We start from the raw sequence: 22,031 nt of genomic DNA, 5'->3' as shown, positions 1-22,031 counted from the left end.
ACCTTTCTACCAACAGTTGAAGCTGATCTTGGTGGCCTGGAAGGGTCTACCCTGGGACTGTACTCACCTTGGGTTTGTGGGTATCATTTTTTCCCTTGACATCTTGACATAGGGAAGGGTATCAGCAGTTGCCTGGGATGGATATTGATTAGTGTTTCTTAGAATTATCGGGTAAGGAGCTAGAAAGACGGCTCACAGTCAAGGGCACTTGCTGCTCTTGCAGAGGACTGGAGTTTGGTTTTCAGCACAGGTGATGGGCAGCTCACAACAGCTTCTAACTCCAGCTCCGGGGGCCCTGATGTCCTCTTTGGCCTTTGTGGCACCCCCAGCACACACGCACACACGCACACACGCACGCGCGGCAAAAATACAATAAATCTCTAGAGTTACTGAGTAAGCGACTACAAGTAAGAATGCCATAGAGCTCCAGCTGTTAGAAAAGGTACAGCAGAGTAAACAATGACCAGTAACAATGCCTGTGATTCTGTAGACCCACAAAGGCCAGTAAAATCCCTGGGGAGCCTCTGCTTCTTGCTTGCAGGTGGTTCCCTTTCTTGCTGTGTCCTCCCATAGCAATGAGAGCACATAGAAGCAAGCTCTCTGGAATCCTTTCTAAACCAGCCAGTGACAAAGAAAATGGGACCATCTTGCTTGGCAACTTAACCAAGTGGCATTGTGGAAGAAGGAAAATCGCCAAGTAAAATCACGGTGCTGCTAGAGAAGGCTACAAGGAGTAGACTGGTAGGTAATAGGCACGTAGCTGCATCTGCCCTGAGCCACGGTTAGGAATATATTAGGAGATAGTAATGGTTAGCAATGCCATGTGGAGCTTCAAAGAGTTCCAAGGTGCAGATATCGCATGTGTATCTTGGTGTGTCTGAACAGTGGTGTATCTAGGCACTTACATCCATGGTACACAATGCAGTATTTCAAGTTGGTCTTAAAGGAAGACATACCATATTTCTTGACTTCCACTTTAATAAGAACTTGATAAGTTCATGCTTGATGGTTTTCCTTTGGTACCACTAGCTTTCCCCAGAAAATACCATCAGGTTGATTTCATGACTGTGTCAGATTTCGAGATGGTGGGCAAGGATTCCTTTTTTTCTTGGTGATGGCCAGAACTCTACCAAACCCAGGCAGAGATTTGGGCATTTTAGTTATATCCTATAAGGTGTTCAGATGCCACCTGGAGGTTGGTAGCATAGACCTGTAATTTCAAAGTTTTGGGGGTGCATAGGCAGGAGAATTGGGAGTTCAGTGCCACCCTGAGCTACTTAAAACGTTCCAAGACAGTCTCTACTACATGAAAAGACACTATGTTAAAAACTTTCTGGGTAATAATTTTCCATGTAACACGGCTATGTATAGAAAAAACACTACCTTTGATTTTAACATTATTAATATTGTAACTTACTTATAAGTTTAACTTGTCTGACTGTGTATATCACTAGCACTCTGGTAGAGTCACCTAGTCTTTGTCATATTTATATCTCTAGCACCCAGGTCAGTTTCTAGACAGAGATGATCATTGATGCTGGTAATAAGACACTGGAGGCTCTTGGTCTCATATGTTCAACCAGCAGTTGGAGTCCATGGAATGAAGCAATCATTGGAAGGACTAGGAAGGGATATACCATTCAAGGTCTATGTAGAAGACTGGAGAAGATTAACAGACAGCAGGAGAGACATGTGAACAGAGGAGGGATGCAGGCCAAGGCTAAGTATGCTGTGATACTTGGAAGGCTGGTGAAGTCTCCCTATGAAGGTCCAATGGCCTAAGTTGGTAGGGGTGGCACGAAATTGGCACTAGGTTAAATTAGCATTAAAAGCAGAAGCCAGGGCTTTGGATATGGCTCAGTCAGTAAAGTGCCTGCCACCCAAGCTAAGGGCCTGACCTTGGCTCTCCAGCACCCATATAAAAGCTGAGCATGGTGGGGCATGTCCATAATCCCAGTCCTGGGGAAATAGAGACCAGTGGGTTCCTGGAGCTCACTGTTTAGCCAGACTGATGAATTGGAGAGCTCTGGGTTCAATGAGAGACCCTGTCTCAAAAAGGAAGGTGGAGAGTAATTGAGGGAGATAATTGAGATCCACCTCTGGCCTCCACATGGGTGTGCTCATACCAACATCAGCATGTACACAGGTATATAACACACAAAAACACACAAACAAAAAATGTGCTTTTCAATCTCAGACTTTTGCAACTTCAACTTCTTTGTAGCTCCACTGTGTATAGCCTTCCTTCCAGCCACCCACTGTCTGTAGAGGGTACACAGCTGTGGAGCAGGCGGAGGCCAACCAACACCACCAGAGAGAAACCAGCTTTCCCAAGACCCTTCTTCTTCTTCTTCTTCTTCTTCTTCTTCTTCTTCTTCTTCTTCTTCTTCTTCTTCTTCTTCTTCTTCTTCTTCTTCCGTTAGAGTGGAAAAGACACCAGCCTCTTCCGATTTTTGGAACTCTGCCCTATTATTTTCAATTGATCAGCCTGTCACCATGAGATATTAGACCACAGCAAAAATGGCTGAGACAGACCACATCGCCACGCTGTCGTCTCTCTGCACACCACATAAACATCACTCATTTTGCCACTGCAGGTGCTCGTTAAATTGCCTCTCTCTCTGTCTCCTTGCTCATTTCTCTGTTATCCATCATGTGGAAGGAGAAATCGTTTTTCTGTCAAGGCTATTCATCGCTTTTGAGCACACTTGACAGGTCCCGATCCTGCCAGGGATCTTCCTCTAGTGCTGGGGATTTACAAGCACCTTTGCCTGCAGAGCTTAAGCTGCTGAGAAAGATAAGGCAGTGTATGCTGGTGTCCAGTGTGGTGGGCTTCACCTGGCCAAGACAGTACGAATGCCAAGGGAAAAAAAAAATAAATGCCAAGTGAACATTTCATGGACCAAACTCTCACTTCAGAAAGATTAATGATTGTTTCTCTAAGTTATGCTCAGAGATGCATCATGCTGCAGAAAACACACTGGCTTTCTGCTGAGATGAAAACTGATACCCTAGGGACATTCACACTCCCAAACTGAAGAAATCAGGTAGATCAGAAGCAATGAAGCAAGCTAGATAGGCTTAGCTAGGCTTCCCCGTGACCTCTGACCTGTAAAAATGCAGCAATCCCCTTTCTTTTTTTTTTTTTTTTCTGGCCTCCCACACTTTTCACTTATTAGAACTAGGTCACATAAATATTGATGTGCCTGTGTGTGTGTACAACTTAATTATCTCTTAAGAAAGGAGTGAAGAACACTTCATCTACATACAGGTAGGTTCACTTCCTCACACAAAGACTGATTCTCGCCAAGGGAGTCCCAGCGGTTGACAGCTGGCTCTTTATGGAATGCAGATGTTTCAGGGAAGGAACAAGAGACCAAGCGACGAAGGCAGAGACCTGCAGTGTAACCACTGGGCCCCAGCCCAAGCTACAGTATTGCAATAGTGATTCCTACTCTTGCTACCAGGAAGGTTAATAAATAGAAGAATACTTGCTGCCGTGACCAGCGGGCAGCAAGCACCTTCTTATACCCTGAACTTTGCATGGTAGGGTCCATCACATCTTTCATGTCACCCTTAGCCCCCAATCTGGATTGTGCCTATAGAAATGTAAAAAGTAAATTAGGTTGTAAATTAGTGATACAGGCCTATAATCCCAACTACCAGGGAGACTGGGGCAGGGCGGTGGCGAGTTCAAGGCCTTGCTGGGACTGCAAAGTAAGTTCAAGGCCAGACCGAGTAACTTAGCCTGCATGAAAAGTGAAGTAAAATAGGCTGAGGCTCGTTCACTGTTAGAGCACTTGCCTAATTTATGTGAGAACTGGGGTTTGGTCCCCAGAGCAAAAGAAGGAAGGAAGGGAATGAGAGAGGAGGGGAAGAGGAAAGAGGGAAGGAGGGAAGGGAAGAAAGAAAATGATATCTCCAAGGAAAAGCACCAGAGACTCACACCCTGTGTGCATGGGATCACGGTTAAGAGACTCAGAATGGACGTTTAAATAATGAGTTGTCTGTTGACTGAATCACAGTGAGACCCCACCCCCACTTAGGTCAGGATGCGCATGGCAAGAAACAAGCATGTTCCCTCCCCAGGAAAGGATGCACGCGGGATGAACTAGAGCCAGGAGTTTCCTGTGCAGACATGAACTCGGCTGCATGGAGATGGGTAGCCTTGCCCGTGTTTGTGAAACCCAAGGGTCTCTCCAGGTCACCCTTCTCAGTCTAGAGAAACATGACTGCTTATAGCTAGCATTCTTATCAGGTCAGAGTGGCCTGAGCTGACCGGCTCGTTCCTGCCTTCCTTTCTCTTGCTCCAGGGGCCAAACCTGCACCCTCCTCCTGTCATTTTGGCATTGGCCCTTTTGGTTAATCAGGCGACGCTTATTTATGATAATTCCTGAGTTTGCTTTGGCTTGGTTTATTGGTCGCATCTTGGTGTGCCTGTGTTCCAAGGACTTGCAGAAAGGTTCGCCAGCTCCTCTCTGTCCTTTGTAAAGAGTGGATCCTATGGATGCTAAATGCCATTTGTAGCTCAAGAGTCCCGGTAGCCTTAGTCTCTGCTGCAGATCCTGCTTGGTCAGACTTGAGCTTTGTGAGCGTGGGAAGGCCTCTCCTCTGTTCGGGGCAGGGACCAAATTAGTCTCCTGTACCAGCTGTTTTAGCTCTGCCTTCTCAGAGTGTTCTGATTTCAATCAGGGGGTGCTGGGCACGCAAGGCCGTAAGGAGAACGTGCCATAGCCATGCACTTGAGGTTCTAAATCTGTATATTTTGGATGACAATGGACACAACTCCCTGTCACTGACTTCAGGCAGGGTAGTCTCCACTGTTATCTGTGGCCCTCCTCGAGAGAGCATACCACGGATGGAGAAAGTGGAAGAGAGTAGCTGGCCTCTGCCATTTCTGAACCTAAATACACAGCTTTGGGCCAGATGGAGGAACATTTTTCTTCCTCTAGTCTCTCATTATCATCTAGAAACTGTCATGTATGCAGCAGCTAAATGATTTGGCATATTTAGCCTGGAGAATGGAGGGCAGAGGATTGACAGGCATTCACTTTACTAACATTTATTGAGCCTAAAACATGTCAGGCAATATGATGGGGTGCAGAGATGGCTCTATTCCTGCCCTGGCCTTGGAGGCACTTGCTGCCTGCTGGAAGCAACAGACAGCAAACACATAAATTGCTATCTAGTCTTGCTGGCTGTCGTGAGGTGGGAGGCCAGTGCTGCAGTGGATCCTGGGACTGAGCCAGGAAAGGCCTGAGGCTGTTTCACAGGATAGGTGACAGCCACCTGGCATTGGAACTAGATAGAGATTTGCCAGGAAAGAGCCATTCTAGGCTCTGTCTTTAAATAGGATGTCCAACCTCACCACATAGATGGATAGTTTATCCCTCAAGGTTCAGTTTCCTGACAATCTGATAGAGGAGCATGGTGGCATATGCCAGTTATTCCAAGACTTGGGAGGCTGAGGTAGGAGGATTGCAGGCTTGAGGTCAGCCTCAGCTACATCCTGAGGTCCTTTCTCCACTTCACCTCACTCTATCCCATCCTTGCTAAAAGGGAGGGGCTTCCTATGTTTGAGAAAAGATATATCATTCAATTAGGAACATAATTTTAGAAACACAGTTTTAAAAAGTTGAGCTAGCTTCCAACTATAGAGATCCAAAACTTGAAGAAGAATATACTCTGTGGGCTGAGGGAGTTATAGACCTGAATTAGGTCCCCTGAAAACACATACATACTCTCTCTCTCTCTCTCTCTCTCTCTCTCTCTCTCTCTCTCTCTCTCTCTCTCTCTCTCTCTCACACACACACACACACACACACACATGCATGCACATGCATGCATGCCTGAACACCTTCCCTCACACATGAACCCACATAAAACTGTACCATGCATGTGCACATATACAAAACAAAATAAAATTTGACCTCTGAATTAATTCCTTTAGCACAATACTGAACACTCAGAAGAGTCACAAGAGATCTCCTTGCATTTTGAAACATTTATTTGGGGACATATAGAAGCAGGAAAGGGGTGGTGCATTTAGGGAGAAATGAATAAAACCAGTACACAGAGACGAAAATGTCATTCTGCTATGAGGTGACAGGGTGGCAAGTGCTAAGCAGTGTTTGTGACTGAGGGTAGTGTCATAGAGGTCAGAGAGGGAGAGACATCAGCTCACACCATCACATCAGCAAAATGCTGGTGGAGGGATGTGGGAGCTTGTGATACAACTCCAAATAACACAGTGCTCATGAGGCTTTTCCAGATTCTTGTCTCTTGGCCATGTGGTAGGAGACTAGAAATGCGTCCGAGTCATCGACGAAGTGCATTGTGAGCTTGGAGTGGCTTCAGGACATAGTGGGATGTACATCAAGAGTCCGTGGGCCATGGGAGGCAGAACCCCACACATCCCCCAGATGGGACTGCTGATCTGCATAGATGCCTGTCTGCCTATCATCAGAACTAGAAGGAGTAGAGAGTGGGGGCAGGGGGAGACTAGCAGATAGTCAGGAAAGAAAGGAGAGGAGGAAGAAATGGAGGAAGGAGGAAGGGAGCCAGAACAGCAGGAAGAATCCAGCCCATCTAGATGCACAACTCTAGTTTGGAATTCTTCCCAGGCTGCAGCATCCTTGGTTGGCACTGGAAGTTAATCACCTCTGCACTGGCTTGTCTGCACCTCTTGGTGCTTGGATCTGAAGAATATTTCTTGTGAGAACTAATTTTCATTGTCAAAAGTTGCACCACGGTCCCTGACCCAGGGTTCCTGGCCATGGGAGCTCTTCTCACTCTTTGTCCATATTGTGCCCATTTCACAGCCAGCGTGAACTGTGTTTGGTCTCTCTAGAGGAGTCTCCAGGCCGTTTTGCTAATTCTTCTGACTTCCTCAAGATGGTGGCCATGTGACTAATGTAAGATTTAAAAAGTTGAACCCAGATGGATTAAGATGCTCATAGTGTTTGTTCTTCCTCTCTTCCGCAAGCCCTGGTCTTCAGTTCCAGCTTTGCAGGACTTAAGGAGCGTGATTCCTTTCCCCTTTTCCTTTCTGCCCCAAATCTTTCCCTGATCTGCTTACCCATTCTCAATTTTCCAATCACTATTCAAACCCCAGGGGATGACAAGAGGACATTTACCAGTGTGTTCTCATCAGGAGCACATGCCAGAGTCCCTGCACGTGGCCTTATGACGAGAGCCTTCCCTGCTTTCTCCCACCTGCTCTTTTCTCAGCACATGAGGAGGAAGATATGAGGAATGCACATGCTCAAACACATGCTTACAGAACTGGGTTGCGTATTGTCATGATTCAAGCCTCATTGCCCTTCTGGTCTAAAACCAGATAATATGTTCAACCCCTTTCTGCTCACCGATGGGTACTGGGAATAAGTACAAAAGATTTATTTGCTTTCTAAAAGGCTTTGTTTTATTTAATTGTTTTGAAAATCTATCATATCCAGAGTAAGATGAATGAGACCCATATTCCTTAATGCATTCCCCCACATCCATTCAATAAAGCTTGTTGAATGTCTGCCAAGGGTCGGTCGGTCGGTCAGTCAAGACAGAAAGACGAGCAGTGGTCCCTGTGTACCAGCAGGACTCAGAGTCCAAAGGATGCTCAGACATGGTTGATGCTGCTATAGCTTTTCGGAGGCACACTGAGCCTGAGCTGGCCTTATGTGGCTTATCTGGTTTGCAGATACATGGAGGAGTTTGTGGTTTCAGTCATTTTTTGATAATATTTTTATTCTTTCTTTGAAATCTGTATGCATGGATACAAAATATTCTGATTATCTCCATCCCTGGATGACTCCTCAGCCCATCCCCCTACCCACTTCATGTCCTCTTCCATTTCTAAAAGAAAATAAACCATGGAGTCCAATTAGTGCTGCCCATCTGTGCATCACTATGGGGCTGCCCAGTGGAACATGGGCAACCCACCAGTGGCCACACTGCCAAAGAAAGATGACTCCCCCCGTCCCGGCAGCCATTAACTGCTGGCGGCTCTTCAGCTAGCCGTGGGGCTTCCAAGGCCCCACTTCCAGGCAGGAATTTTGACTGGCTTGGTCTTGTACAGGGAACCACAGCTGCTATGAATCCAGAGTGTAATGGCCGTACAATGTCCAAAGACAGCACCGCACAATGCTCTTCCTGTCTTCGAGCTCTTACAGTCTTTCTGCCCTCGCTTGTGTGATATTCCCGATGGCTCCGATCCTGAGGCTCCCAGTGGCAAATGGATCCACCGCTTTAGACCTCTGGTCACATGGTGAGATTAACCGCTCATCTCATGGCCAGAGAGCAAAAGGGAGAAGAGGAGACTGGGTTCCCATGAACTCATCACAAGGGCAGGATCTAAAGACCTCCCACCAGGTTCTACCACCAAAAGGTCCCACCCCTCTCAGTAGCACCTCCCTGGAACCAAGCTGTGCAGACATGCACCTAAGCTACAGCATCATACGGTACAATCACTCTGGCGGCAAAGTCGGACTCTGCACTCATAGAATAGCATGAACCCTTCCTTGGAAAATAATTTCCTTCTCCTCAGAGCCTTTCCACTCTGGTTAGACCAAAGCAGGGAGGTCTGGGTTGTCATTCAGTTGTTGGTGTGGTATTTTATGTAAAATATTCAAAGTAAGTTCCAGCCCCCCAGAAACACATTCACATGCACTTAGAAAGTTGACTGTATGTATCACGCTCTTCCTCAATACACTGTCCAAAAGGCATCCCAGAACTTCTGCCTCGTCCCATCAGAGTCCATGAGGTCTTGTCGAGGAGACTTTTTCTTCTTTGTGATGCTTTGCAGCTCTTCAGAGGAGCATTGTACTGAACTCAGGTGATCTGACATAATTATATCAGAATTTGGATCAAGATAGACAGAGGCTCATTTCTCTATAATCCTGCTCACCCACAAACAGGCTGACAATGTCCCTAGCCATCGCCCTCCATCTGTCCTAAAGAAAAGCAGATGAAGACCATGAGTCATTAACTTTATAACTACAGACACCTGCAAGTTCTTTATTTCTTTGGCCAGTCATGTGGCCTCATCTCTAGCTCTGTTTCCAAACCTATCACACACAAAAATCATGACACTGATTTCAGGGGCAGATGAAGAAAGAGAACATATTGGTGTGCCCCCATCTTTACAGTGACATTCATTACCAGATACCCAAAGGTTAATATGATTTGACTCAGAAGGACTTACAGAAAGAGTTAAATAAACTTCCCTTTCTGCCATTTAAGTTGCCCATTCATGCATTTATCTTCCTCATCTGGAAACTGAAAATTGAAAGCCTTTTCTCCTTAAATATCCACCCAAGGAGGCAATATGTGTAAGATGAGCATTGATCTTCATTGTGCACTTGGTTCGATTGGAATCACCTCGAAATTCATCTCTGGGCGTATCTGTGATGCTAGATTTAGAGAGGGTTAACTGAGAAGGAAGGACTCGCCCTGAATGGAAGTAACACCATAAGAAGGTAGTTTGTGAAAGGTGAAGGCATTCAAGGACCCATTCATCCAACAAGTCTTTGCTGAGGTTTGTGCTAGGCTACATGGGATTGCAAAAATGAGTGTGAAATGATTGCTACCTTTGGGGGGCTTTGGGGAGCACAGAGTCTAACACAGAGGTGATGAGTCACAGATACAAACCAACACATGAGCTATACAGAGGGGCCTGGGAAGCTGGATGAACACAAAAGACAGATGCAGCACCTTGTATGGTATTAGGGCTTGGAGACAGGACAGACATCACCAAACAATGGCCACATACCTAGAGCTTCGTAACCTAGCAAGTCATTCCCAGCACAGAGAATGGGGTAGGGAAAAAATATTCTAGATTAAGGTTAAAATGTAGCTTCTCTAGACCAGCTCTAAATTAACCTTTCCTGTCTCGCTTTTATAAAAGCTTCATCTTTATGATAAGTTTAATGCTGACCGTCTGTCTGTCTGTCCCCAACCATAGTGTAATACCATATCCGTAGGTGCTCTGGCTGCCTTGTTCCATGCCTGGGGATCGCTGATACTCAGTGAGCATTTGGTGATGGCCAGAGGACTGCCTGACCAATAGTCTGGTGTCTCCTGACCCCAGCGGAGCCTGTGCTGAGGAAAGGTAGAAGTGGGAGAGGGAGCCTGGGGACAGCGGTGGCCGCAGCCTGTGTTCACTGTGGGTCAGCAGGCAAGAAAAGGAGGCCAGCCAATGCTCACAGCAAATGCAGAATGCTTCGACAGAGAGGGATCGTTTTTGCTCTTGTTGGGGACCTACTGGCACATTCAGTGAGATAAACCCTACTTACTATTCTTCTTGCCCAGCCCGCAGCCTCTCTGCTCATTCTTCAGGTCCCTATTGAATTCTAGTACCCTCTCCACACATGTGAATGCTGGAGAGGCCAAGCTATCTTCTGGAAACATTCACGGGAAATGGGGAGCAGGAGTGGAAATAAGGACAGACTGGGGACAGGATGTTCCTTGAAAGCTGCCCCCAGTGATCTGCTTCCTACGACCACCTCCTAGTTACCCATCCAGCTGTGAACTCCTCAGTCGATGGATGAGCCTGATGATGACGTGAACACCCTAAGGATCTACCCACCTGTCAACGGAGCCACCATCTTAGGGACAAGCCTTCGACAGACGAGCCTTTAGGGGGCTATATTAATCACTGTTCTTGTTGCTATGGCCAAAGAGCTGACAAGAAGCAATTTTTTTAAAAAATGGTTTATTTGGGCTTACAATTTGGAGGTGGTATTGGCGACAGGGGAGTGAGTAGGTAGTCATATTATACTGCAGTCAGGAAGCAGAAGACACAGAGGAAATGGGGCTAGACTCCAAAACTTCAAGGCCCAACCCCAGTGGACCAGTTCCCTCAATGAAGCTGTGTCCCATAAAGGGTGCCAGAACTTTCCAAAATGATGCCACCAGCTGGGAACCAAGTGTTCAAGCACATGAGACTCTGGGGGATGTTTCAAATTCAAGTCACAACATGGAGACACTGTCAGACCCCAAAAGCAACAGTCAACAGAACTGTATCATTCCCTTAAATACTAAGAGAGAGGCTCTCATATAAAGTGTACTTACCACAAGAATGTAAAGTCCATTAAAATTTTTACGTCACTCTCTGCTGTCAGGAATGCTGGTACTTGTCCCCCACCACTCCCGATCCCCACTTCTTCCTGTCCTCTTGATAGCCTCCTGTCTTTGGTATCAAAAGGTATATGGAACAACAGTGACCACAAGAGGTAGGCCAAAACACAGGTGGATTGTGGAAACAAAAGAACAAAGAATTAGCTACTGGTCATGACTGGGGCATCCTTGTGGCAAACATTCTTTTTTCCAGGTATGTAGATCCATGACCAAGGGTAGACAGTCCAAAGAACATAACTTAATGAAGGGTAATGACCACATTGAACTCATGGGCATCTTGACAGGAGCTCTTAGGTTTTTGCAGCATTGCAGTTTCCAAGAAAAACTTCACCCTGCCAGATCACCCACTGGCCATTCATTGCTGATTTTCACATCCATTTATATTAACATCCTTCTCCATGGAAAACTACCTTAGCAGTATGGATCTGTGGCCAGGAGTGCCATTTGGAAAACCCAAACCATACCTTATTCTCTCCACAAAGATAGACCATTTGCCCTCAGAGGTGGGCTTGTGCACTAGGTTCTTCCAGAATGTCTGAATAGCTTGGAGTATTGCTGTTCTATCGCCTCCTGAAAGTGGAGTATACAGGAAGTGTCAGGTTGGTTGGTATTTTGGGATCACCCTAGTTCTTCTGAGATAGGGCACCAGTGAATGCTCCTGTATACTGAGCCTTTGTCTCTGCTTCTGAGCTCAGCCATGGGGGCTCAGCAGTCAACAAGGCAGCCCCTTCTTCCACACATGTGTGTGTGCCTGGGCATCTACCTCTAACACCCTCCAGGTAGATCCTGGCCCAGACCCTGACACTCCAGAAGCAAGGATGAGGTCCTGCCCTAGGTGCATATGAACAGGTCAGAGTGTGCCCAGGGAGGATATGACATGGTGGAACCCTGCCAACTGCAGCAGATGAATGTGATGGAGTACCTGCCAGAGAGAGAGGTCAGGTCTGAATCTTTCACTCCAGCTAGTTTCCAAGGGTCTGAGAGAGCTGAGGAAGGGGGAGCCCAGATAAAGTGTACAACATTACGTTGGCCCAGATACAATAAGTGTTCCTATGTTGGAAACTAGCCTGAAGCATCTTGATGGACACACCCTATGAATGACATGGATTTAAAAGGTAGAGTCACATTCTGGAGTTCTCCTTCCAGGTGAAGGTGTTGGGTAGGTACAGGCAAGCTCACCTACACAGAGTTCAAAGGCTGAAGAGAGAGGTTCCGTTCTCAAGTCTTCTCCCTTATCTCCTTTATCAGTTAAGCCCTAGAGTAAAGAACATAGACCTGGAGTCAGAGGGCTTAAGCTTGAGTCCTGACCTTGGGTACTGTTGATCAGTTTGCTTTAAAATGGAGATAAGGGGTTGGGGATTTAGCTCAGTGGTAGAGCACTTGCCTAGCAAGCGCAAGGTCCTGGGTTCAATCCTCAGTTCAAAGTAAATAAATACATACATACATACATATATACACACATACATACATACACACATACATAAATAGATACATAAATAAATGGAGATGATATAAGAACTGTATTCAGGGGTGGTGTGATAAGACCACATAAATCCTGTGATGCTTATAATTCTGGACTTGGTTGCTACTGGGCTATAAACACCCCTAGACATAGAGAGATGAGGGGAGAGAAGCATGGGTTGCCAAGGTTGGGGCAAGAACCTAATAGAATCTGTCCTCAGGAGGAGAGAAACAGCCTTCCTTCCAGGAGCACAAACCCAAGAGCCAAGTTAGAGAGGCCCAGGGCAGTAGACCCCCCATCTTTGATTTCCCCCCTCCTTCAGCAGCCCTACTGTGGTCCCCATCCACCGGCACCCCACTGAGGTCGATAATGCTGCCCATCTTCATTCACATGTCTACACAGGCCAGTGTCCAGGGACAAGGTAGAGCAGCTCTGGAAGGGCTGACGGGAGACATCTGGGAGGAGTGACAGCCGTAGGGCCTCTGCAGTTCTCCACGGGAGTGCTGGGATGCAGGCAGGCAGGCTGCTTGTCCGGCTTTTATGTGGGTTCTGGGGGTTCAGACTCAGGCCATCACATTTCCACGGCAAGCACTGTACTCACTGAGCCGCATCCCCAATCATCTCTTTCTTAACTTTAACTCAGGCCCCAAGATAGATTGAATTCCTCTCTCTGGTCCTCAGAACACCTGCACGCACAGTCCTCTGTGTAAAAAGAGAAAAGGGGAAGAAAGAGCTTAGATGAAAAGAAATTGGAATATACATTAAGAAAATTGGCACAAGAAGAAATCCTTCTTGAAAATTTTTAACATTTTTCCCTCGACAAGAAAGCCAAACCATAAAGCAAAACACACTCAGCTGTTAACAAACAAAGAGCTCACATATCTAACATGTGGGTTTTTTTCCAAGACAAACTAACATTTTGCTCTGTTGACTTTCCCTAATGCACACATTTTATTTTGCCCAAATCCTCATTATGGGCAAAATTTACATATCCCTCTCTCGGAGGCCCCAGGGTTTCCTTGGGTAGTGAAGTATGCGCTTGGTGGTTTCCGAAGCACTGGCTGTTTCATTTTGCCCACCACAGCAGATCTTTACAAATGAAATTTTCCAGGCATCATTCAGCCTCTAAACCACGCTTGTGAGTTAGATGATATAGAATCCTCGCCGCCCACAGAATGTCTCCTGGCCTTGACCGCTGCCATCACCTACTCCCTCCTGCAGCCAGCCGCGGCTGTGCCCCTGGAGGCGGGACAAATGAGAGATGGCTGGACCTTGATTGTGTTTATTAGGAACCAACAGCAAATCCCTACAGACCTACTGTCTGTGGATGCCTGTTCATTTGTTCTCATTAAACTGCTCTCTGGGCTGTTGCTGTGTTTGGAACAATATCAAACTCTGTGGGAAGATCGGGGCTTGGCTTGGGGTCAGGCCTCAGTTTGGGGTCAGGCCTCCCACTGTGGCTGCCACATTCTGGCCCCAGGAGCCAGATCAGCAACATAGAAGTTTGTTCTTGGCTTCTAGAGTCAAGTACTAACGTCTTCTGCTCTGGGGTCACTTAGTGCCTTGACCCCACCCTTTCCGCTTACACGGTCCCTCCAACCCAGCCCTACATGGGCCCCAGGCATGTTGTGGTCTTTTCCTAAGTATTTTAGCTGATTGAAAAAAACTACAGGAGAGGTGTCACAGAATCATAAAGCTTAAAACCAATATATGCATGGAATTTTCTCCTCTGACCACCTATATATTAGATGAAATTTTGATCCCTGGGATACATTAGTGGCCCTACTAGCAGTAAAGGTGACATTGAAATTGAGGGCAGAACTGGGAAGAGAAACCATGACTTTCTTATTTTAATTTATGTTTATTTTATTTATCACTCTCTCAGTTGCTAAGCATATGTTCTACCTCTGTATAAGCTACATACCCAGCCCTAGAATCCACAGTGTCATTGACTGACTTGTGGTGGTTGAATCTAATTGACATGTCTGCTCTTGCCATGGTGACCAGATGACCCTTTGGTCTCTCCAGAGTTCTAACTTGTTTCTAGCAACATCCTAATTGGACCGCTGAGAAGTTGTCTTTGGAGTGGTCCAATGGCACCTTGGCTGGGGGGTTGTGATTCTGCAGTGTGGTAACTTGAGTTGCCACCTGATGTCTGTTGCTTATAATGGAGAAAACTGGCAGCATTTCCGATCCTCTTCTGATTCTTCCTTGGTGGAACAATAATGCACAGGCCAGGATGAGTCCTAGCAACTTGATATCCGGGCTGTAAAATTCCCTCTTCTTCCTTAGCAAGTTCCTAAATAGAATGAACCTGAAGGGTCCAGAAAGATGGTCAAGTATGCATTTTATTTGTTCCTTTTACCAGCCTGTTAGTTGGGGACAGTATTATAGATATGATAAATAATATTCACACATGGGAGATTGCATGGTGATTTTCTAGAGTTCATGGGATTCTAGTTAATGCCATGTAAAATATTATGGGGTGGCAGGGTAGCTCGGTGAATAGAAATGTTTGCTGTGCAAGCCTGGTAACCTTACTTCAATCCCCAGAAACCATAGAAAGCTGGCAGGCAAGAAGCGACACCAAAGTGTCCTCTAACGACCACACTCATTCACTGTGACAATGTGCGCCCTGACAAACATATCCTACACATCCTATACACACACTAATAAAGACGTAACAGAAAGAGATATGGTGGAATTATGAATGTGTGTATTTGCCTCTGGTCGTGATGGAGCTAACCTTTTTGCTGCTTAGGGAGTCACATTTTCACTTCTGCGGCATGTTCATGTATAGAGGGTGTGTTTCCTTCACTGAGACTGGACTTCAGCTCACTGAGTGTGGGGTCCTTTAATTTGATGAACAGATCTTGAGTCTGCCTTCTAAGCAAAGTATAAATGCAGCACAGTGGCTGTGCATACACTCAAATCTTACTCCCTCTTGTCTTGCAGGCTCTGTGGCTACCCTCCTTTTTATGATGAAAATGACTCGAAGCTGTTTGAGCAGATCCTCAAGGCAGAATATGAGTTTGATTCCCCCTACTGGGATGACATCTCCGACTCTGGTAGGTCTCTCATGGCATTTACATCCAGATGACCTAACATAGAAGCCCACGGACCCTGGGGCTCAGACTGGTCCAGGCTCCTGTCTTCTACTGGCGTTTCCGCAACACAACACCACAGTCTGTGTGGCTTAAATACCAAACACTTGTTTTGCACAATTCTGAAGGAGGAAGTAACACTGGGCATCTGATGAGACCCTACTTCCTAATTCATAGGCAGCTGTCTTCTTGGTGTGTTTGCACACAAATGGGGGTAGGACAGGGTTTTCTGGGTCTCTTTCATGAGAACACTCGTGTCTTTCCTGAGAGCCCTGCCTGCGTGTCCTGATCACCTCCCAAAGGGCCACTTCAGAGGCCCTCATCACAGGAGTTAGGATCTCAACAAAGGAATTGTGGTGTACACCAGCATTCAGTCTATGGTTGCCCCTGAGAAAGCTTTATGAGCTACGTCTTTGGGCTTGACTTGGAAAGCAGGCTTGAGATACATAACCCTGGCCAAGGGGTGCAAACTTGCCCATCTACCTTTCCCTGATAGCGGTGCTCTATAAATGAAAGGCTATCATCTAGGATTTGATGAATACCAACTAGATGCTGAGTGCTAGAAGTCGTGGACATGCGCTAACTCACCCAGTCCTCAGGATGACCCACTAGATGGGTGTGTATATTATCCATGTGTGACTAGTGATGAGGCTGAAGTCCCAGGGGGTAAAATAACCCGGCCTAGTTTATGGAATCAATACATAGCAGAACCGGGATTTTAAACTCTAATTTTCCAGAAGCCCGCCTTTTATGACAAGATTGTATTTGTGAAGTCACATATCCTCAGCAAGATGTTCTTGCATTGAGCAGTCATGGTTTGCGTGATGGAGGTTTCTTGGCTGAGGTCATGATTTTATTGTCTGGAGCCCGTGTTTGAGTCACAGTATACCACACTGAAATCCTCCCAGAGAAGCTCATCGTCCTTTCCAGAGGGTAAAGACCAAAAGCAAGCCCAGGTGAAGAGGGGCAGAACTGTACAAGGAAGAAGGGAGGTGAATGGCACTCTCTGTTGAGCTGCTCACATGGATCATTTTTATTATTTGTGTTATTTACTCCTAATTGGAAGCCCCTTGCCTGTTTCCTCAACCAACCTCAACCACCTCAGCCTAGGTTGCTGAAACAGACCTCACAGGGAATACTGGACTTCGGAGCTTAGAGGCCAGGGGCTTCCTCCAGAAGTTCAGACCTGTGGACAGCAAGCCGCTGTGCCCTGTGGGGCAATGGGTTCCAAGCTGGCATTCAGTATTAGCTTTGGGTTCTGTGGCCCCATCCCTCCCAGACTCAGTGTCCTACTCTGAGCCTTGCCCTGTCCATGGTGACCAAGCCCTCTGCCACACCAGGACACGTCTTTGCTGCGTCTTGGTAACATCTCATTCACTGAGTAGTAACAGCTCAAGTGCAATGCAGATGCTCCTCTGGGGTGTCCCCCCACACCTGCCCCCACGACCTGTGCTTTGCAGCTAACTCTTCAGTGGGTTTAGGAGAACCTGTAATGTCTATAACACATCCCCAACGCATGTCTCTAAGGCAGTGGTGAACTGAAGAGCATATGACTATGAAGATTATTCCCTTTATTCTCTAGACCAAAGGCATCATTAGTAGCTATCAGAAAAAGAACTTGGAGCTGGAAGTCAGGGTCCCAGCCTGGTTCTGTCACCTTTTCATTCATGGGTCTCTCTTGGAGTGCAAGCCATGCCTCTGCTTTTATCTAAACACTGGTGTCCTTTGTGCTCAAGGGACAATAGCGAAGGTAAAGAGCTGGTCTCACGTTTTTAACGGTACACATATTTACAACACAAGGGTATCCTGTCATCGCATTTCAACCCTCAAAGTGACTTTGTTCCCTATGCCTTCTTTTCAAACAGCAAAAGACTTCATTCGGAATCTGATGGAGAAAGACCCAAATAAAAGATACACATGTGAGCAGGCCGCTCGGCATCCATGGTAAGAAAGATCACCTTTGGGAAGACCATGCCATCCCACACCCTCCAGAGTCGACTTTTCACTGGCTCCTGTTATTCATGAAAACCCTCCGGTGCTCACTCCACCTCATCCTGGCAGGGGCTTTCCTCATCTACTAAGCCAGTGTTTGTACTTTTTGGTGCCCTCAGGATGCAGTTTTGGAATACACTCAGAAGTGCCTATAAGATAGCAGGTCGCTTTTCATCTTACAGATCAGTCTGAGGAAAACACCCAATGAGGCATTAAGATTGACTCCTTCGCAGTAGTTTATATATATTCTTTTTCAGGTGATTTTTTTTTCAATTAGTGTTTCTTTAACTCTAAAGGGACTCACTGATGCTTTATCAGTGTTGTGTTTATGTCATGAGGTTGGAACCTGTCTTAGTTTTTTTTTTTGTTTTATTGCTGTGAAGAGACACCATGACCACAGCAACTCTTACAAATAAAAGCATTTAATTGAGGTGGCTCACTTACAGCTTCAGAGGTTCAGTCATCAGAATGGGGAGTGTGGTGGCATGCAGGCCGATGTCACGCCAGAGCCATGAGTCCTACATCTTGACTCAGGGGCAACAGGAAGTGGACTCGATCACTGGGTGTAGCTTGAGCATAGGAGACTTCAAAGCCCACCCCCACAAAGACACACTTCCTCCAACAAGGCCACACCTCCCAATAGCGCTGATCCCTGTGATATTATGGGGACCAAATATATTCAAACTGCCACAGAACCCAAATTCACTGACAACTAAGTGTGACTTGGGTTTACACTTGGCTTGCTAAGTCTCAGCTTTCTCACTTTTTTTTTTTTTTTTTTTTTTTTTTTTTTTTTTTTTTTGGTTTTTCGAGACAGGGTTTCTCTGTGTAGCTTTGCACCTTTTCCTGGAACTCACTTGGTAGTCCAGGCTGGCCTCGAACTCACAGAGATCCACCTGCCTCTGCCTCCCGAGTGCTGGGATTAAAGGCGTGCGCCACCACCGCCCAGCCAGCTTTCTCACTTTTAACAGTAACAGTTCTAATTTACTAAGTTAAGGTAAGACATAGCGAGCTGTGTACATAAAGAGAGTCACACAACATCTAGACAGCAAATGTCTGGTTTGTTACAGATCCACGAGCATCCACTTTGAAACAAGTACCCAAGAGAAGAAAAAGATATTCAGTGGGTTAGTCAGATTTCTGTTACTATAACAAAATACCTGAGCTGATGAACTTAAAAAGACAACAGTTTTCTTTTTGGCTCACAGTTTTGGAGGTTTCAGCTGGTGCTGTTGTGGTGGAGCCTTTGGCAAACAGAGGGGATCCATGGTGGATCCACCTCATGGTAGCCAGGAAACAAGAGAAAGAGATCAGTATGCCATAGTTCCATTCAAGGGCACCCCCATGACCTAAAGCTCTCTCATGAGGCCCTCCCTCATAAAGATTTTCACCACCTCCCAATAATGGCAAGCTAAGGACTAAACTTTTAGCAGTTACCTTTGAACATATTTAATACATAAACTTTAGCACCCAGTATAATGAACATAGAGGCAATGAGGTATAGCTGAGTTGTAGATCCCTTGCCTAGAATGTACAAGGCCTTGGACTTAATCCCCCAGCATACATGTGCATGCACATGGGTGGGCACACAGAGAGAGAGAGAGAGAGAGAGGGAGAGGGAGAGGGAGAGGGAGAGGGAGAGGGAGAGGGAGAGGGAGAGGGAGAGGGAGAGAGAGAGAGAGAGAGAGAGAGAGAGAGAGAGAGAGAGAGAGAGAGAACATGGAATTATTCAGGAGAAAATTCCCATAAAAAGCACCACAGAAAACTGTTCTGTGTTTGGCCTGTCATCTTGTAAAGCATCCCCTCCAAGCTGTTAACCCCCTTCAGGGGACGCTCTTAGAAGCAGTGTCATAACCCAGCTTCACAGTATTCTAATTCCTCACTCCTGCCCTGATCCTTGTTGAGTCTCCTCTGTGTTCCAGGAACTCTGCCGATTGCTTTAAAGTATTCACTCTTTTTTTCCTCTCAGTAACCCTGGGAGGTAGGTTTTCTGTTCACTCCAGAGATAAGGAAATAGGAACTGAGTAGAGACACCACAGCCAGCTAATGGCAAAGCCAGGGCTCCAGCCAGAAAGGTCTGGCTCCACAGCGAACGCTCTTCATTGTATAAAGAAGGGCGGCAGCAGAGGGTGGGGAAGCAAGGGAAGAACTTTCTGGAAAGGTGGATGGTTCTGATTGTAAGTCATTGAGATATTTCTTAGTAACCTCAGAGAATGGTATACATGATGTCAGTATAGGAAAGTTTTTCTTCCTTCCCACGCATAGGCCTTTAAAGGCCTCAGACTTTTGAGATTATCGTATAGAGAGAAGTGTCTGGCTTCCTCAAGCTTGTCCAATAATTGAGCACCACCCTGTAGTAAGTGAGAAGAAGGCAGATTAAAGTCTGCCCTCTCTCTCTCTATTGTTGTTAATTATATGTATGTGTGTGGACCTGCATATGGGTGGTTGCCTATGAGTTCAGGTGCCCACGGCAACCAGAAGAGGACATTAGATCCCCATGGTGCTGGAATTACAGGCAGTTGTGAACCACCTGATCTGAGTGCTAGGAATTGAATCTGGGTCCTTTGCAGGAGCAATGTGAGCTCTTAACTACTGAACCATCTCTCCGGCCCTTTAAAAACAGTTTTACTAGCATATATTAATTATATATAAGAATAGGTTTCATTATGGTGTTTCATGTGTGTGTGAAATGTACTCTGATCACACTCACTCTACTACCCTCTCTTATCCCCTTCCCACTAATCCCCCATGAGGTCCCCTTCTACATCCTTGTCACACACAGACATATGCATGTATGTGTGGATATGTACGTGTGTACGTGTGTGTGTGTGTGTGTGTGCGCGCGCGCGTGCGTGTGTGTGTGTGTGTGTGTGTGTGTGTGTGTGTGTGTGTGATGTGCATATGTGTGAAAAGAGAGTCCTATCAAGTTTAGTTAGGTTTGCTTACATAAATGTATGAGGATTTATTTACATGGGTACCTTACCAGGGGGTACATCACTGAAAAAATGTCTCTCCTCTAGCAACCATTTACTGCCTACAGATCCTCAGGGAGGGATGGAGTCTCCTGGGTTCCTTCCCCCTCCATGACAGGGAAAGCTAGTTTCTCTTAAAAATAACAACAACAAAAACAAGTCAAAGTCTCTTTCTAGGAACTTCAGGAGAGTAGAATAGGCCCAACCAGATCTGGTGCCAAGCCAGGTTTCTGAGTAGAAGGTTGCTGCTGCCCAGCCCACAGGAAGGGAAGGAGCTCCAAGCAGGATGAGTAAATGTGGGCCCAGAATAGGTCTAAACAAGGAATGTCCAGAAACGAACCGTGGCACTTGATATTCCTTGGTATCGTAGAGTAAAAGTAGACAGGTAAGAGATGAATCTAGAAGTGAGGGTGAGGATTAGTGGAGTCTGGCTTGACTTCATCTCTTATTATCTGACTAGGTAAATGCCTGGACCCCTTGGGCATCCTCCACAGAATCCAGATCACACATGGTAATACACACCCTGGAGGAATTTTCAAGGAGTTAATTAAGGTGGTACATGTAACAAACAGGACCACCTGGCACCCAACATATCTGTGACATACATGGGTTCTTAATATTTTATTAGTGTCCTAAGAAATTGAACTGTGCCCCCTTTTTGGCAAGGGGGCCTTGGTGGGTTTTAGGCAGGGTGGTAAGCTTTTTATTTATATATTTGTTGTGTTCCTGCTGCTGCTATTTTTATTTTCTGGTATTGAACCTAGGGTTTCAAATGTGCTAGGCAAGCAACCTACCACCAAACTGTATCCCTGGCCCCTTTTTCATTTTTTAAAACAATAGGAGACATGGTCTTTCTGAATTGCCCAGGCTGACCTTGAACTTGTAACCCACCTATGTGATTCCAAGCCTGCTTCACCAGGCAGAACAGATTTACATTCAGAAAGCCCTGTCTGATTATAGGATAGAAGATTGGGGAGGGGAAGCTAGAAGGGGGTCTTGAATATGGGGCAGGAAGGTACAGAGCGGAGAGGAGGGGGCCTAATAATGAGAGACACTTGGGGTGGCGAGTATGAGAGTGTATGGCTTGGGTATGGTGAATTGGATTTGGGCAAGGTGAGCCAGCCATGCTGGGACTTGGAGAGCCAGGGTAGGTACACAGTGAAGAAGTGTGGCACCCAGAAGAGAAGTCAAGCCGGGGACAGAGATTTAAGGTCATCCTTGGATGCCTGGAAGCTGTGCCACCCAGGGTTTCCTAATCGGAAGGCTCACAGCCAGCTCTTCCATTTTTACTGTATTTCCCAATTCTCAGGAAGCCCGGCACTGGGAAGTAATAACACATACATTTGAGGCACGCATCACTCAGGTCCC

The 22,031-nt window shown here is 46.2% G+C and overlaps 1 protein-coding gene across 3 annotated transcripts in view; it reads left to right on the top strand.

Annotated features, from left to right (window-relative positions):
- Positions 1–22,031, top strand: part of Camk1d (calcium/calmodulin dependent protein kinase ID) — a 411,952-nt gene that overhangs the window by 375,494 nt on the left and 14,427 nt on the right. For all 3 annotated transcript variants that reach the window (XM_006974656.4, XM_042278119.2, XM_015993508.3), the window contains exons 7-8: positions 15,551–15,663; positions 17,565–17,643. In XM_006974656.4, coding sequence (XP_006974718.1) covers positions 15,551–15,663; positions 17,565–17,643 — 192 coding nt within the window. The remainder of the gene's footprint in view (positions 1–15,550; positions 15,664–17,564; positions 17,644–22,031) is intronic.

The sequence above is a fragment of the Peromyscus maniculatus genome, chromosome 5, assembly GCF_049852395.1.
Source record: "Peromyscus maniculatus bairdii isolate BWxNUB_F1_BW_parent chromosome 5, HU_Pman_BW_mat_3.1, whole genome shotgun sequence".
In the NCBI taxonomy this organism is placed as follows: Eukaryota; Metazoa; Chordata; class Mammalia; order Rodentia; family Cricetidae; genus Peromyscus; species Peromyscus maniculatus.
This window is presented reverse-complemented; position numbering and strand designations above follow the sequence as displayed.